Source organism: Mytilus californianus, unplaced genomic scaffold (assembly GCF_021869535.1).
Source record: "Mytilus californianus isolate M0D057914Y unplaced genomic scaffold, xbMytCali1.0.p SCAF_14, whole genome shotgun sequence".
In the NCBI taxonomy this organism is placed as follows: Eukaryota; Metazoa; Mollusca; class Bivalvia; order Mytilida; family Mytilidae; genus Mytilus; species Mytilus californianus.
In genome coordinates, this window is record NW_026262626.1 from 8,490,045 (window position 1) to 8,506,916 (window position 16,872).

A 16,872-nucleotide genomic window follows, 5' to 3' on the forward strand; every position below is an offset into this window, starting at 1 on the left:
TGCTGGAAGAAGGATTAGATTTGAGAAGATACACACTTTTTTTCCCGGAAAAGGATCATTAGAGTCAACAGTCAAATGGAAAATAATTATAGTGGGATTGAAAGCTTGTCCTAGGCCCTTTTATTCATGAAAATGCCCGGGTGGGAAAGTGCACCGGAAGCTCACAACAAAATAAACAAATTTCGAATGTTTGTCCATTACGGGTGGTGGCAGCTGTCGCTTAACTCCCACTTCCCTACGGTGAAGTTCTTGACAACAGGTGGTAAGATTGAAAGCTATAACCCATATCTTCAACTGGTATGAATACCAGGGTGGGAAAGTGCACCTGAAGACTTCACTGGCCATACAAAGTCTAAGGTACCTATCAGTAATGGGTAGGGGCTCATTTTTCAGTCTTTCTATACAGTTCCCTACGGCAAAGTTTTTACCCACATCTAGTGGGATTGAAAGCTTGTCCCGGGCCCTTTTATTCATGAAAATGCCCGGATGGCAAAGTGCACCGGAAGCTGGCAACCACATAACCAATTTCGAATTTTTGTCCATTACGGGTGGTTGCAGCTGTCGCTTTACTCCCACTTCCCTACGGCAAAGTTCTTGACTCAAGGTGGTTAGATTGAAAGCTAATATCCATATCTTCAACTCCTATGAATACCTGGGTGGTAAAGTGCACCTGAAGACTTCACAGGCCACCAAAAGTCTAAGTTATCTATCAATAATGGGTATGGCCACATTTTTCAGTCTTTGAGTACAGTTCCCTACGGCAAAGTTTTTACCCACACCTAGTTGAATTGAAAACTTGTTCCAGGCCCTTTTATACATGAAAATGCCCGGGTGGGAAAGTGCACTGGAAGCTCACAACAACATATCAAATTTCTCATTTTTCGGCACAGGGGTGGTGGCAGGAATCGCTATCCTCCCGTTTCCCATGGCAAATATCTTGACTCCAGGTGGTTAGATTGAAAGCTAATATCCATATCTTCAACTCATTTGAATACCTGGGTGGGAAAGTGCACCTGAAGACTTCACTGGCCACCCAAAGTCTAAGTTACCTATCAATAATGGGTATGGGCACATTTTTCAGTCTTTGTGTACAGTTCCCTACGGCAAAGTTTTTACCCACACCTAGTGGAATTGAAAGCTTGTCCCAGGCCCTTTTATTCATGAAAATGCCCGGGTGGGAAAGTGCCCCGGTCCTTTTATCCAATAGGGTAAAACTAATAATTATTGCCCTAATTTCAAATAATGAGACGGTAATTGTTTGTCAATTATACTTTACCCTTACTTCTCCTATAAAAAATCAACATAACTTTATGTGCGCACTGGTTCCCGGAAATTTGGAAGTACAAAAACAGGTACTGAGCAAAATCTCAGCAACAGGGCAAATATGCCCTGCTTTATAATTTCTTTTTTTTTTTTTTATTCAAAAGAGACTTTCAACAATGGTCCTTTAGTGATTACAAGTTATTAAGGTTTCATTTGATACCAAAATAAACCAAATATATTACTTATTGACAAAGTTTTAGCTATATGCGTAGGAACTATTTTGTTTGAAATATGTACTACTTTCTTGTATGTTGTTTTTGACAGGGCCGATACAGTAATTCTTTACCTAAAGGGTTTTAAGGAAATACACGATATTTGAGGATGCCGAGAGTATAGAAAGCTGTTATATGATTTTATCTACCGCATATAGCGTCTTTCTTGTTCAGTTTAACTTTTTATTTATCTCACCGTAAATTGACATCTATACTAATGTACTAAGATTATTTTTATATGTTCTACAATTCGCATTACACCTCTGAATCTTGAGGCTTGATTTAGCCGTTATGTACTAAGATGGCCTTTTATTAATTCATCTATACTATATGTAGTTAGTGTTACACGTTAAAAATCTTAGCTTAAAGTATCGCAAACAAACAATATAGATACTTTTTTTTTTTTTAACTTTTTTTTTTTTTGCTTGTTTTTTTTTTTTTTTTCCTTTTCGGCAAGGAACGAAGATCTCGATTTCATATAAGTGTATAATGCCTTGTAATATAAAATCTTCAAATACTGAACTACTGATTTAAAGCATAAGCCTTGAGCAACCACGCTACTTACGTGAATTGTTAGAAAGATTGAATTCCAAAGTAAAATTCATACAAAATTAATTACTTTATCCTTTCTAAAAAGTATATGTATTTATTCTTCCGTCCCCTATGTATTGCAAATGTAGACATATGTGGTCCATTAAACATTTAAAAGCGATATATTACGTATTTTTTATCAGAAGAACGTTGTAGCATAATGTCATTTTGTGATTTTCAGACATATCTCTGAATGGTTCTCTAACGTGTTGATTCTCATTGTTAACTTTAGTGGTCAATAGATATGGTCGCTAGCTTGATTGGTCGCTGGAATTTGTCGCTAGCTTGAGTCTGGTAAGAACTATGCATATCAATATAGAATGTCATTAAAAAGTAGCGTCATAAATATAAAATCTCGCTAAATTATGGCCAATATTTTTGGCATATCCACGTATACCCACTATTGGGAAGTTACAGCACCCCCCCCCCCCCCCCCCCCCCTTTCCCCCTTTTCATGGATATAAGTCTACGCGAAACTATACAAGACTTTAGATGCACGTCTATTTTTCTGTAACATTTTACAAAAAATGTAGCCGAGAAAATAATTATAATTAGATTAAGTATACGGAGAAACACAATAAACTAAGGACTAGAAGTAATATATCAGTCATTTTTAAGATTAAAGTTGATAATTCCAAGATTAAAGTTGAAATTTCCAAGTTTAATGTTGATAATTCCAAGATTTAAGTTGGAAATTCCAAGATTATAGTTTATAATTCCAAGATTTAAGTTTGAAATTCCAAGATTAAAGTTGATAATTCCAAGATTAATGCTGATAATTCCAAGATAAAAGATGATAATTCCAAGATTAAAGTTGATAATCCCAAGATAAAAGATTAAAGTTGATAATTCCAAGATTAATGTCGACAATTTGAAAAAAAAAAAATAAATAAAAAGGATGGCCCTAATACGCTTCCGTAAAAACCATTATTATACTTAACAATGTAAGTTGAACTATCAATGAAGATAATACAATTACAATAAATGAAGCCATAAATATTGATTTTCTATTGTACAAAAGGAGATAATTCAGTAAAAAATGCATTTTTTTAAATCTTTCAAAAGTATCTATTTTTTCTTCAAATTAAGCATTCTGCTCTTGATACATTATAAGTGTTTCGATATTTCTATTTTTTTCATAAAGTAAAATATAAAACAAAGCATACCAAGGTATAATAAGTGAATGTTTAGACCAAAAAACTGATTGTGATTTTTTTCCTATAATTCTGTTGAAAAATGTCAAAATTTGCAATTTCTGAAAAAATTAAAAAATCAATCTGTATATTTATGTTGTTTTAAAGTAGTTTAAAAAAAAAAAAAAAAAAAAGAGCAATAATCTAACAAGGTGTAGATAGCAAACAAATTACAGTCACCATAACATTGGTTTTTATATAACCAAGGGGATGCTACAAAGAAATCTAATTATAAAAACAGGCTTCTTAAATAATTTGTGCTGTCATATCTTTATTAGAGTTAACTCGTCAAAATCAAACTCATCTCATGTATTTAACTGTCTCTTTTTACGAAATAATTGTAAATCTATTTTTTTCTTGCTTTTTAAAATTTCTATCTATAGATTGTAGTTTTTAAGATACTTGGCAAAAATGCAAAAAAATGTAAAAAATCTTCATTAATTAAATATGTATTTTCATTTTACGTATTTTACTGATAAATGGATATCGATCTTTTTACAGTTAACAAGTAGTTACAGTCTGGGGTTAAAATTTGTTACACATCAATTACTTTGGCAAACCTTCATACAATTTTATAAAACTTTGGCAGAAGCCTTCTAAAAATTAAGAGATAATGTCTGAAGCAAACTTTTGAAAATATATTTTTTTCAATTCAGTATTTTTCTGAAAGATGGACTTAGTTTTTTACAGTTTACATTTACAGACAAACTGGGATTGAATTTTTTGACATGATAATATGGTAAACCTTCATGGATTGTTATTAAACTTGGACAGACGCTAATCTTCAAAATCATTTATTTTATGTTATTGCAAGTCTTCGGTTTTTAGGCATGATCAGGTTGGCGCGTTTTCTTATTGTTCGCTGGCTTATTGTTCGCTAGCTTGATGTATCTTATTGTTCGCTGGCTTATTGTTCGATAGCTTGATTCTGGTTGATAAATTCACAAATATTTCTGATATATAAACACATATAAAAAACAGAAGAAGAAGCAAAAATTTCTCGTTATTATTGTCCTCAACTGATCTTGAGTTCAATATATTCAATATTTGACAGTAGTACTTCAATGAAGTCTGAATCATGTCCTACATCTGCTTCATCAATTGTTTCCACTTTATAAGAATTGTCAACCAATTCATTTGTTTTCTTTAAAGTAAAGTTTCCAAATAAGCTTCTGATCTAATTTGATGATAACCATTCTTTTGGTGGAAACATTTTATATGGAGTTGTTTTTAGGGCGATCGCAAATGCCTTCATAACGAGGTCTTTTTCAAGTTGGTTTTCTCCTTGCTCAAAAAAGCATACAATATAAAAATAAAAAGATGTGGTATTATAATAACGTCTCTTACAATTTTGGGGAAATTTTACAACTTTCTTGGACCTTTTCAAAACCTAGCCTTTATTTATCAAAATCTTCATGGTTTTCTTAGTTTACTTGGGAAATCTAACAAGCTGACGTTTACATGTACAATGTATAAATGTATGTCGAAACTTTGTGATCGAAACTTTTAAAATATAGTTCTGTAAATTTAAAAATTATTGCAATATGAATAACACAACAGATTTTCAATGTTACCCGTCTACTAAATTTTTGTACAAGGCTCATTTTCAAACTTGACCTGTTGTCTGTAGAAAGCTACTGCATAAATTTTATCCAAATTAGATAACGATTAATTATGCTAGAAAGTTTACAATCCGGACTAAAAACTATATTGATCGCAAAACACAAATGCATTTATTTATTTTTGACAGAAGAAAGTAAATGTCAGAGACAGATAAAATACCCGTAATCGATTTCAAGACATATGGTATAGATGTGGAAAATGATGAATCTGTATCTGACGAACATCTAAGGCAATTGGGAAATGAAATGTGCCAGGCTCTGGAGGAAATAGGGTTCTGTTACCTAAGGAATCATGGAATTCCCGATGAACAGGTACAGATCATTACTTACAATCAAAAGACTTCGGATGTTTTTCCCCGTTTCCATTCTCTATTCTATTTGAAACGATTACGTAAAATAAATAGCAAGAAAAGTATGGCTTATTTTTCAACCATATAATACAGCAATTGCTGGCTTGGAGTGAAATCATTGTACCTCAAAAAATGACTGACAAATTCTGGTCTTTCTCCTTTTAGAGTTTATGAGATTCCATCAGCTTCTATTTGCTACTTCTTCTTAATTAATTTGTGAGATTTACACTTATGTAAACTACAGTTGTCGCCTTGATCAATTTACCAGATTTCAACCCATGTAAACTACTGTCGACTTAATACACCACAAACTCCTTCATGTAATTTTGTTTATATCAAATGTATGAATCGGTTCGAAAATACAAACGATACTTGCTGCAGTAAATAATTCTAATTGACATTTATTTTGTTTGATTGTCTGATGGAATTGACCACAACTGACATTATACTCCTCAATTTGCATCTCTTATTTGTACTGGAAGAAAAAACTGTAGGCTATCATTCGTAATTAATAGATTGACAAACTATTACATATTATATAAGCATCCATGTCATTTTCTGGTATCATATGATTGAAATTTATTTCCAACTATATAATTTCCTTACGCTTTACATAAAAACAGAATTGTTCCTGTTTTTTGTTTGTTTTTTTTTTCATTATAATTTCAATTTGTAACAAAAAGGAAAAGAATGTATTTCTATTCATACATGCATTTAAATATGGCCGTAACATTAATAATGATTTCAATTTCTGGATTATGTAACCATAGTATATGATTCAGGTTTGATTATGTTTTCAGTTAAGGTTAGCACTAGAGAGCTCCAAACAATTCTTTAACCAATCTGTTGATGACAAAATGAAATGTATCAAACCAGATGATAGTTACTTTGGCTGGATAGGATTGGAAAAAGAAAGGTATGCAAGGAATGAACAGTTCAGTGGTGTGTATTGCTCATTAAGTAAATGATATTGCTTGAAAAAAGATTTAGACGATAGCAAAAGGCAAACACCATAGGTCGGATCAAAACAGACAACACCGTCACAATGTCCAAAATGAAATACGACGAAACGACAAACAACAATCACAGAAATATCAATAACAAAATTTAGGATTGAGTAAGACAAACCCAATCAAAATCCCAGGGATTAAATCATAGGCTCAGTTTATGTTTCGCTAGTAATACCAGTTGTGTAAGTCAGCGATAGGATGCATTGCAGTGAACTTACACTCGAGAAAAAAAAAAACATACAAAACACTCGCTAAAATTCCATTTCATAAATTCTTTTCTTAGTAAGAAAGTAAATCGCCAGAAAACAGTTGTCAGAGGGTAATTCTCATTTCTAAGAAGTCTAGATAATTATAAACCCTTTGTATAAATGACACAAAAGTTCAAAACGAGGCATATTTAAAAAAAATGAGAATATACACAGTCAAGAAGATCAACAAATAGAGATCCTGCAAGCATGTCATTTAGAGAAATTTCAATAAATCAACACAATTAATATGATTCGCGAATATCAACAAAATCGTAATTTTTTAGAACCTCGCCAAAGCTGCAAATAAAACACAAATTTTATGTTTCCATAAACATTTCAGTTAAAGACTGGTCAAATCAACTATACAAAGTTCTACACACTTTATCAAAGTCTGCAGTTTATTCCCGAATGTAACTTGGCATGAACAACATAACGGTTGTCTCTAGCGGGTAGGGTCTGCTTTCTGAATCGCCTTAGAGCCTTGGTATTAGGTGGAATCGTGTTACGCAATCGTATGGTTGTTGTATAGTATTACGTAGAAAGTTGGTTGGTTTTCATCTTGATTCCCATTGATCAAGATTTGTCTGTGCTTCTTCGACTTATGATTTTGAATGTTATTTGGAATTGATTTTCTGTTTTGCAAATTATAACAGATATATTGAAAGCTCATATCTAGAAATATTGTTTGTTCTTATTAACTGCTATGCACATTCACACAAACACTTTCTGACACCAACACGCACGTAAACATGTCTATTATAAAACAACCACCTACATCATATGATCTACATTTAAAAGTATAAAAAGATTTTTTTTTTAGTCGAGAAATCGGAATCAATTTTATTAACCTATATGATCAGCACAATATATTATATATGACCTAAGGTTACTTTTTTATTCAATAATGTGCTAATTATGGTATTATTTGATCCAGATTGAACCCGAACAGACCAGCTGGTGATTACAAAGAGGCATATGGTTTGATTCCTGACTGTGTGGTAAGGACATTCTCCAACATAAATGTTTATAATATGTTTCTTTGTCCAAATGGATTGAATGTCTGTTTATTGTTAAATGTCCTGTAGGAATTGTATGCTCCATCAAGCAGTGATCATTGCTAATGAAGGATTCATTGTTACTAAATGTTTAGCTAAATTTAATCATAGCACTAATGTTTATTTCTAAGATATTATTTTTTTTTAAATATGGCCGCCAAATATTCCTGACTTTCAGAAAGTACATTCTGACCTGTTCTTGAGTTGTGTAAAGTTGGCTTTACGTGTATTTGACGTTATATCTGTTGGTTTGAAGTTAGAGGTGTGTATACTTGTAAACATGACCAACAGTTAATGCGTCTTTATTCCTGATCAACAGATGATAAAAACTAAATGTTCACACATTTTTACATGCACAATGTATGCATGTCCTGACTACATTTTGCATCTATTTGTTACCATCGTCGAATATAAATTCTAGGGCACGAATACAATCTTAATTTGATGTAGAAATATAATAGCAGTTGAAACTTGCGGTAAGGAGAAGAAACAGACAAAGTCAATTTACCTCTCGCTGTCATTGAAAGTTACACAGAGTACCCCGTAAACTGCGAAGTTTGTTTACTAATATAACTGTTTTATAATGGTTTATAAATGATGGGCATATATTAACAAAGCGGCAAAAAATAGCAGGTATAAATTCAGATCTAACAAATTATTATATTAAAATTCAGTTTATCTTTTTTAGTGAAGCAAGTGAATACAGTTTATTTGTGAAACGTAACAAATTAAAAAACAGGATGTAGGCGTTTTGAATATATTATATATATGTACATGTAGTTTTGAAACTACAAAATGTGAGGGTTGCATGGAATGAAATAAAGACAAACGGGCACAATTATGTATTCCATAGCACCTAACGTCCCCTATATGCGTTTCATCAGAAGGACCGGTTGATGAACGAGTTAGAACGGCTATTAGGTCTGATCTAGCATCCAGTGACACAGGACAAAAAGGGACAACCAACAATATTCTGATGACATGTCACATTTTATACAACTGTATTCTGTTGTCTAAATTCTCAAACACCAAACCTCAAATTGTTTGTTGCAAAAGAGCAAATGTACAGTACGATAAAGAACAAATGTCCATTTTTAGAGAGCGCAAAAGTCGTAATAATTGAAGCGCAAATATCTATTTCAAAAAGCGCAAATGTCCTATCAAAAAGCGCAAATATCCTATCAAAAGCGCAAATGTTATGCAGCGATGTCGATCCCGTGCACAAAAAAAAAGGCCAATATGTTGAATTTTGAATGTAGTTACACTGCATATAACAATTGGTAAGCCATTACTGGTGTTTACAATTTGGTCGATAAAACAGGATGTTTAAGTCTTAATTACACCTTACATAAGAATGCCGGATTTTGATTGGTTGGTAGCCAGTGTATTTTACGCATATTCTAACCTTTTTTTTCCTCATTTCAAACGAATTTGGCTGTTTTCACCACTGCCGGTGAATATGCCCCAAATTCCATTCTATGCCGTGGTATTTATCATTTTGGATATTACTTTTTTACCATCTCGAGCCTCTTCCCGCGAAAATTATTTGGATATGACGTTACACAAAGACAGAGCTAACGCGTATAAGTACATGTATAATTCTCAACTTATCCTCATTATTATGCATAAACATGTTACTTTATGGATTAGAGCTTACTAGTAAACACGATTTCCCTTTACCTGTACAGAGAGTTTCAATCAAAATCTGTTCGGTGTAATTAAACAGATATATCATGTTATGGAGGGGTATTTGCGAAAAATACCAGTCTTGGGACCAAATTTCCCTCGCGGCTCGGGAAATTTTGCATACCCTTGACTGGTATTTTTCGCAAATACCCCTCCATAACATGATATATCGGTTCAAAATAATACTGTAGCAATATATTTCTTACATGTTTAAGGACAAACATTTCCTGAGAAAGTATCATAGTTTTATAGGGAACAAAGGAAACATATCTAATATCAGAAGTATATTTTATCCTGCAGTGGCCTCTACAAAAGGTAAATGTAAATTTTAGGTTATATTGGTTCCAAAAAAGGTTTATCAACTGATATTTTCGAAATCGTTCAAACATTAAGTGGGAAAGGGACTCGCAATTTAAAGTGAAATACCAACATGTAATATCAGACAGTTTCTATTATATCGTGGTTCCAAAGAAAAAAGTCGCAGATATATGTTTACCACCACGCCTTTTAGAATATATTATTCGTAGGATATTTTTTTATCCATTAAATCTGCAGTAGCATTTACACATGCAAAAAAAAATTAACGTAAAATCTTAATCTGAACGACTGGGGTCAAGAATCATCGTAATTATACATCATTTTATAATAACAAAATCATATTAAAATATTGCGAATTGATATCACACTCTTTATAGAAAATGTTGAGATAAAAAACATAAAAGAATGTTTACGATGTACAACTGTACATATTCAACTTTCGAACTTTCACGATGAAACAACGATAACTTTGATTAGCAAGATGAACAAAGTGAATCAGTTAAGATGTTTTGTGCAACTGTATTTAGGATGTATATATTGTGAAACTTTCTGACACAGTTATAATGTAAGTTAATATTTATCTGCAGAAATCATAGAAGGCCAAGTTAGATGTGGTGAACATTCCGATTATGGTACCCTTACATTGCTTTTCCAAGACAATATTGGAGGGTTAGAGGTAAACATTTTAAGTGACTTGTATATTTGATCATAGATTTTTTACGCAACAAAAGTGAAAGAACGTTTCCAGTAAGTAATCATGTTGATGTGATTTGAGTTCAACAAATAGTTCAAAATAAAATAGGCATCTCAATGAGGAAATCTAGCGTATGCATTTATAAATCAGGTTGAGAAAAAGCAAAACAGACATTTTTTGTTTTAATATGACATCAATTGCTTTAACTTTCCAAAACACACGTAAAGAGAAAACGTTGATCGTTTTGAACGATTTATTAAGAGACACAATTCCATAGTCATTTAGTTGTCTCGCATTCTGGTAATTTATGTAAGTTGATTTCTTAAAAATTCAAGCTTATTTTTATTTCTTATTTTCTTATCTATCGTATTTCCACCCTTTTTGTATCGTATTTCTTTATCCTGTTTACAATCTCTCCATACAAGGTTACCGATTTACCTTAGAGTGCCTTTGAATTTCCTGCAAATTGATAAAATTAATCCTGAGAAATACATTGAATCTTTAATGAAGAGGGGTTTGTTTTTTTATTGTTTTTCCTTTCGCATTTCTAACTGCTTTCACCACGGTATTCTGCAGTTGACAATAATTTAAGTATAGAGAATCTTGTCATAATGTTTTTAAAACCGAAAGTAACTTTAGACGGTTTCTTAATCAATGTCTGGTGATACCATTATTGCCATGTCATGGAAAAATATCTGGAACATTTTTTGCAAAAAAGTAGGAACACGGTCAGAACCAAATGATGTGTCTCACTAAGATAACGCCAATATTTGATGATCACTCGGAATTTATTTCCTTCTTACTACGTCAGATATTTGTGATATTTGCTAATTTAATTATAGCATATATGTCTTTGGTATTTTGTATGATAGGTCCGTTTTACCAAGTCAGTAATATGGCAGTTGTTATCAAATAGATCGTTTCTATGTGTGTTGGCGTTATGTGTTTGTTTCACTTCGGTGTTCCTGTTGTTCTTTTTTCCCTTTTATAGTTGATGTGTTTCCCTCGATTTTGGTTTGTAACCCAGATTTGTTTTCTCTAAATCGATTTATGACTTTTGAACCCCGGTATCTTTACTTATACATCCTTGGCTTTCAAGGTGTATGCTTTGAGCGTTCCTGATGAAGATAAATCCAGTAAAGTGCTTCGGACGCATACAATTTAAAAAGTGTATTTTAATTTATGATACATGTATGTAGAACTGGATCGATAATACTGATGCAGGACTATAAATGCCAGACAGTATCATCAGTTCAGTAGTCAGTGCTTTAAATTTGTACTGACATGACTTATAACAAAATTTTCTTAAAATGTCCGTTAATAAACTTAGATATTATGCAGAAACTAAGGCTCTAACTCTTTCTTTGACTAACATCTAGAAATTGACAATGAGGGTCGGTAGAAAACAAAAAAAAAACTTATCGACAAAAGATATGATTTCAGCTTCCCAATTGTGATCTTTCCATTTCTATGCAGTACAATTTCAGCATAGCCTGCATGCGGAGTATACAGAGTATATTTCCCAGTTGATACGATATTCCAGGGCTTGTATTTTCTATCATGATTTCCTCGACAAAGGGTTGATGCTCACAAGGAAGTCGTGAGCTATTAAACCAAGAGTCCCAAATGGTGAAGTTGAAATCATTCTAAATATTACGGTCGCCATTACGAGTTGGTTGACCGTTATGGAATATCTGTTTCACAGATGATGACGGATATGTTCCAATTGTCGTAACTACAATCCCGTCCACTTTTCCCCGAATGTGACCTACCGAATTAGACTTATCAATGGGTTTATACTTACGTAAGCAACACGACGGGTGCCACATGTGGAGCAGGATCTGCTTACCCTTCCGGAATACATGAGATCACCCCCAGATTTTGAAGGGGTTTTTGTTGCTCAGTCTTTATTTTTATGTTGTATTTTGTGTACTGTTGTTTGTCTGTTTTCTTTTTTAGTCATGGCGTTGTCAGTTTGTTTTCGACTTATGAGTTTGAATGTCTCTTTGGTATCTGTCGCTACTTTTTTTCATGCAAAGTTAACCTAAATGTGGATTTGGCTATGAGTTTTAGTTCTTTTTCGGTCATATACATGTAGCTCTCTTCAAATGGTTAGGTACTAAAACATCCTTGGTTTCCAATTTTTTGGCTTTCAGCGTTCCTCATGAAGGTTAATCAAGAAAAGCGGACGCATTTATATAAAGTGTTTTTTTTTTCTTTTTTGGTAATGTTTCATGTTGGTTTGCTGCCTTATTAAATGTATACTCCATATCTTCTTTTATTCATTAATTAATATATATAACACCATTTTAGGTAAAATCACGTGATGGAGAATATATTCAAGCTCCTCCTATTCCAGGAACTATTGTTGTAAACATTGGGGATTTAATGCAAAGATGGACAGCAGACAAACTTATTGCAAATGTTAGTTGTTCCTCACAAAGTCTATTTTATTATCATTGATCACAAATGAAATTAAATTATAAAAGTCATCTTTGTCCAGACTATTATAATATTTGTATAGTTTTGTAACATTATCAAGTTTGAAAAGATATGTAAGGAGGTACAATGCAGTCTGAGGTAAAGGAGTCTAATTCTTAAACAATAACTGGTAGAATTATGTCGACAATTTTCATAAAAGTAATAAATTCTTAGTTTCGAAGTTACAAAGATTATTGTAGTTCTTTCTCTTATGAATGCCTAAATTGCATTTATAACACAAGACTATTACAATCACATTATTGAGTTTTTTTTAGTCCGCTTGAAGTTCAACTTTTAAAATGGTACAAATTCAATTCATACAACCAAGCAATTACCTTGTCATACAATAATTTAGTTATAGATTACAAACATTCAGTGCAGATCAGCTTGAAATATATCATGCCATGTTGAATCATCGTTAACTATATTTATATATACATGTACATGTATATATAAATTGAATATATTCACAGGTTTTTTCCTTCTGATGTCATTAGCAATATACTATAATTTGTTATGAAAGGCACTTTTGGAATTATAGTTATAATGATATTTATAATGATTATCAGAATCAGAATAAGAATCATGAAATTAAAAATAATAATTATAACTAGAATTGCAATTGCAAGCAATAGAGGGTGTCACCCGGTTCCGAAAATTACCACTAAACGGCAGTTATTTCAAAATTCTAAAGTCAAACACCTCAACTGCATATGCCAGTTAACATTTCTGTAAAGTTTCACAAAGTTTTGAGCATTTTGAAAATTTTCAAATTTTTTGCTCTTTTCATGGCGACCGTTGCCTTTTTTGAAAATTTTGAAAACTATTCCGATTTAAAGATTATATAAAACATATCTATAAAACTTTGATACATTTGATCTTTAGTTTGAGAATGCTACTTACTAGTATGTGTTTTCCAATAGGGTTCTATGTTAAACATATTCGAAATAAAGCTGCTGCATAGCAGTTCCAAAGCCTCTCAAAATTATACAAAACCTGTATTAAGTGGACACTTACATTGCATAAAAATTTCAAGTTTTTTACTTAAGTCGTACTAGTAAGAAATTAGTCTTCAAAAACCACTTTTTTTTACATTATTGTTGTTTCCATGGTAATCATGGTAATACAGCCCTTTTTAAATTCCAAAGTCTAAATACACATCCACATATGGTGGTTCTTTGTTATGGTATATTTTCGTGAATATTTGTCCAATAGTATCTGACAAATCACACGGACTAAAAAGTGGAAGAAAAATATTAGTACAAGAGAGGCGAAAGATACCAAATGGACATTCAAACTCATTAAGTCGCAAAAAAAAAAAGAAACAGAGGAACAAAATGTTACCCGACATTCGTTCGGGTTGGCATAATAGGGATCATAAGATTAAAAAAATCTACAGTAAATTTGGATATGGCAAATCATAGCCAGTCCTTTTTTTATTTAAGATACAAATAGAGTAATCATAAACAAATAAACAAATAAAAACATTGATCAACATGATCCCGAAAAAAATGAGAGGGGATGTTGACTGCTCAAATGCCTTAGATCAATAAGCAGTTCGTTCGCCATTAGGGGCATTTGTTTAAAATTGTCAAAGAAGAAAATGTCTTTTAATTGCATTTTGGTTAATGTCTTATGGACGTATATCTTTTGACGCACATAACAGACATGATTATAGCATTTGTTTCTTCAATTGCCAAAGCACATGAGCATTTGTTCTTTTTTTACAGAAGCACAGAGTTCTTATTCCGACTGAAGAGATAAAGAAAAGGGTTGACCGACAGTCCTTAGCTTTCTTTGTAAATCCTGATGAAGATGCCACCATTTATTGTCTTGACAACTCAAATAAATACGAACCAATTACGAGTAGGGATTATTTGAATATGAGATTCTATGAAAAATTTTGAAGGCTTACAAAATCAAAGTTGATACGGTTATTTGTATTAACTATAATACTATTAGTTTACTAGTGTTGAAAAGTAAAAATTAAAAAAAAAATATAGGCATATGTAACATCTATGGGTGCAGGTATTGTCTTGATCTTTTGAGTCATTGTTACATTAAATTTTCATTTTACAAATTATGTGATACATCAATCAAGGTTGCAACATTGTACATGCGCAGATTTGGCTGGTATGTTCATACCAAATTAACATAATTAAATATTATTGTCAGATCGATCACTTATGATTTGTGTATTTCGCTTCCCGTGCTGTTTGTATCAATGGCTGTTCAAAAACACGAACTAATCTCGCTTAAACTGGGCTTTAATTTTGTAGAATACGAATTTCTAATGTAACAAAATATATTATCCTTTTAAAATTCCAAAGTCTAAATACACATCCACATATGGTGGTTCTTTGTTATGGTATATTTTCATGAATATTTGTCCTATAGTACCCGAGAAATTGCACGGACAAAACAAGTGGAAGAAAAATATTAGTACAAAAAAAAAAGAAACTGAGGAACAATATGTCACCCGACATTCGTTCGCTTATGAAAAATGCAAGGACTACCCTCTCTTCGTTTTGACGCAAGCTTGTTGACAATGGCACAACCACGTCTATTGTTGTATTACGTCAGTTGAGTGAAAAATAAATTGTACCCTCATTTCCAAGTCAAATATAAACCAATGTCACGTGGTGAAATAAATCCTGTATTTCACTGTAAAATACAAGACACAGTGAAATACAAAATTTATTTCTCTTTGTAACATCGTTTTCTATTTGACTTGGAAATGAGGATACAATGTATGTTCAACCTAGTAGCCAATGCTTCACCATTGGCATGCTACATAAATTACATTTTGACAGATCAAGGCGAAAACTTAAACTGAATAATATTAGATCAACCTGAAATAAAATGGGATGCGCAATAATATCAGCTTCCAGTGAGCTTACTCTTCACAAATCATGAAATACATACCCTTATATTTCTATAACCTAGGAGTTTGGCACTCTCCTACAGCCAACATGACAATCATGAACACACTAGTACGATCGTACTTTATGAAGAACAGGTTGTGTTTATGACGCAAGCTTGTTGACAATGGCACAACCACGTCTATTGTTGTATTACGTCAGTTGAGTGAAAATTAAATTGTACCTTCATTTCCAAGTCAAATATAAACCAATGTCACGTGGTGAAATAAATCCTGTATTTCACTGTAAAATACAAGATTTATTTCGGCGGCCGCCGCATGCAAACGTGGTGTAGGTAGTAATCTTTTCAGGTGTAAAAATTAGGTTCAATGTCCTTATCATTGAGGAGAAGACTGCTGTGAGATGTTTGACTCGGTTAATTTAATTTTTATGCTAAAATAAAACATTTTGAAATCATTTAGCAAATCGATCTCAGAATATTTTAGTTATTCTGTTCGATATAAAAATAAAAGATGTTTTAGTGGTAGGATTGCCAACGAGGCAACTACATGTATTCACCAGAATCCAAATGAAATGGTTGTCATCGTACGATTTTCAACAATGAGTCAATCCCATATCGTATAGTCAGCTAAAAGGCCATTAAACAATCCAAACGAAAAACCCAACGTCTTGGTTTATGATAAAAAAAAAAAAACAAACGAAAAGCTAATATGACAGCAACCAACAACCACTGCATTACATGCTATCTAATATAGAAATAAGATGTTGTATGACTGCCAATGAGACAACTCTCCATCAGAGACCAAATGATGTACACGTTAGCAATTAAATTTCACCGTACGAACTTCAACAATGAGTAAAACCAATACTGCATAGCAAGCTATAAAAGGCTCCGAAATGAAAAAATGTAAATCAATTCAAACGAGAAAACTAATAGCTTGATTTATGTCCAAAACAATAAACGAAAAGCAAATATGACGTACAGTTACAAACGACAACCACTGAATAACAGGCTTTTGACTTTAGACAGGCACATACAGAATCTGGCGGGGTTTAATATTTTTGCGGGCGCTCAACCGTACCTCTAACCTGGGAAATATTTGTAACGGCACAACATAAGAACAAACTACAAACATCAGTTCAAACACTACAAAAATCAGTTCAAACGTTTTCTTTTGAATTAAGGGGGATTGCCCTTTTGTAAAAA

At 32.5% G+C, this 16,872-nt stretch overlaps 2 protein-coding genes across 2 annotated transcripts in view; one reads left to right on the forward strand and one right to left on the reverse strand.

Moving 5' to 3' along the window:
* LOC127724143 (uncharacterized) overlaps positions 1 to 16,872 on the reverse strand; it is a 311,392-nt gene that overhangs the window by 271,823 nt on the left and 22,697 nt on the right. The window lies entirely within an intron of this gene.
* Positions 5,080 to 14,919, forward strand: LOC127724884 (uncharacterized). The gene is made up of 8 exons (XM_052231887.1): positions 5,080 to 5,253; positions 6,092 to 6,207; positions 7,484 to 7,547; positions 7,783 to 7,866; positions 9,506 to 9,605; positions 10,196 to 10,284; positions 12,616 to 12,726; positions 14,514 to 14,919. The coding sequence occupies exons 1-8, from the start codon at positions 5,080 to 5,082 to the stop codon at positions 14,688 to 14,690; spliced, it is 915 nt and encodes a 304-aa protein (XP_052087847.1). The 3' UTR covers positions 14,691 to 14,919.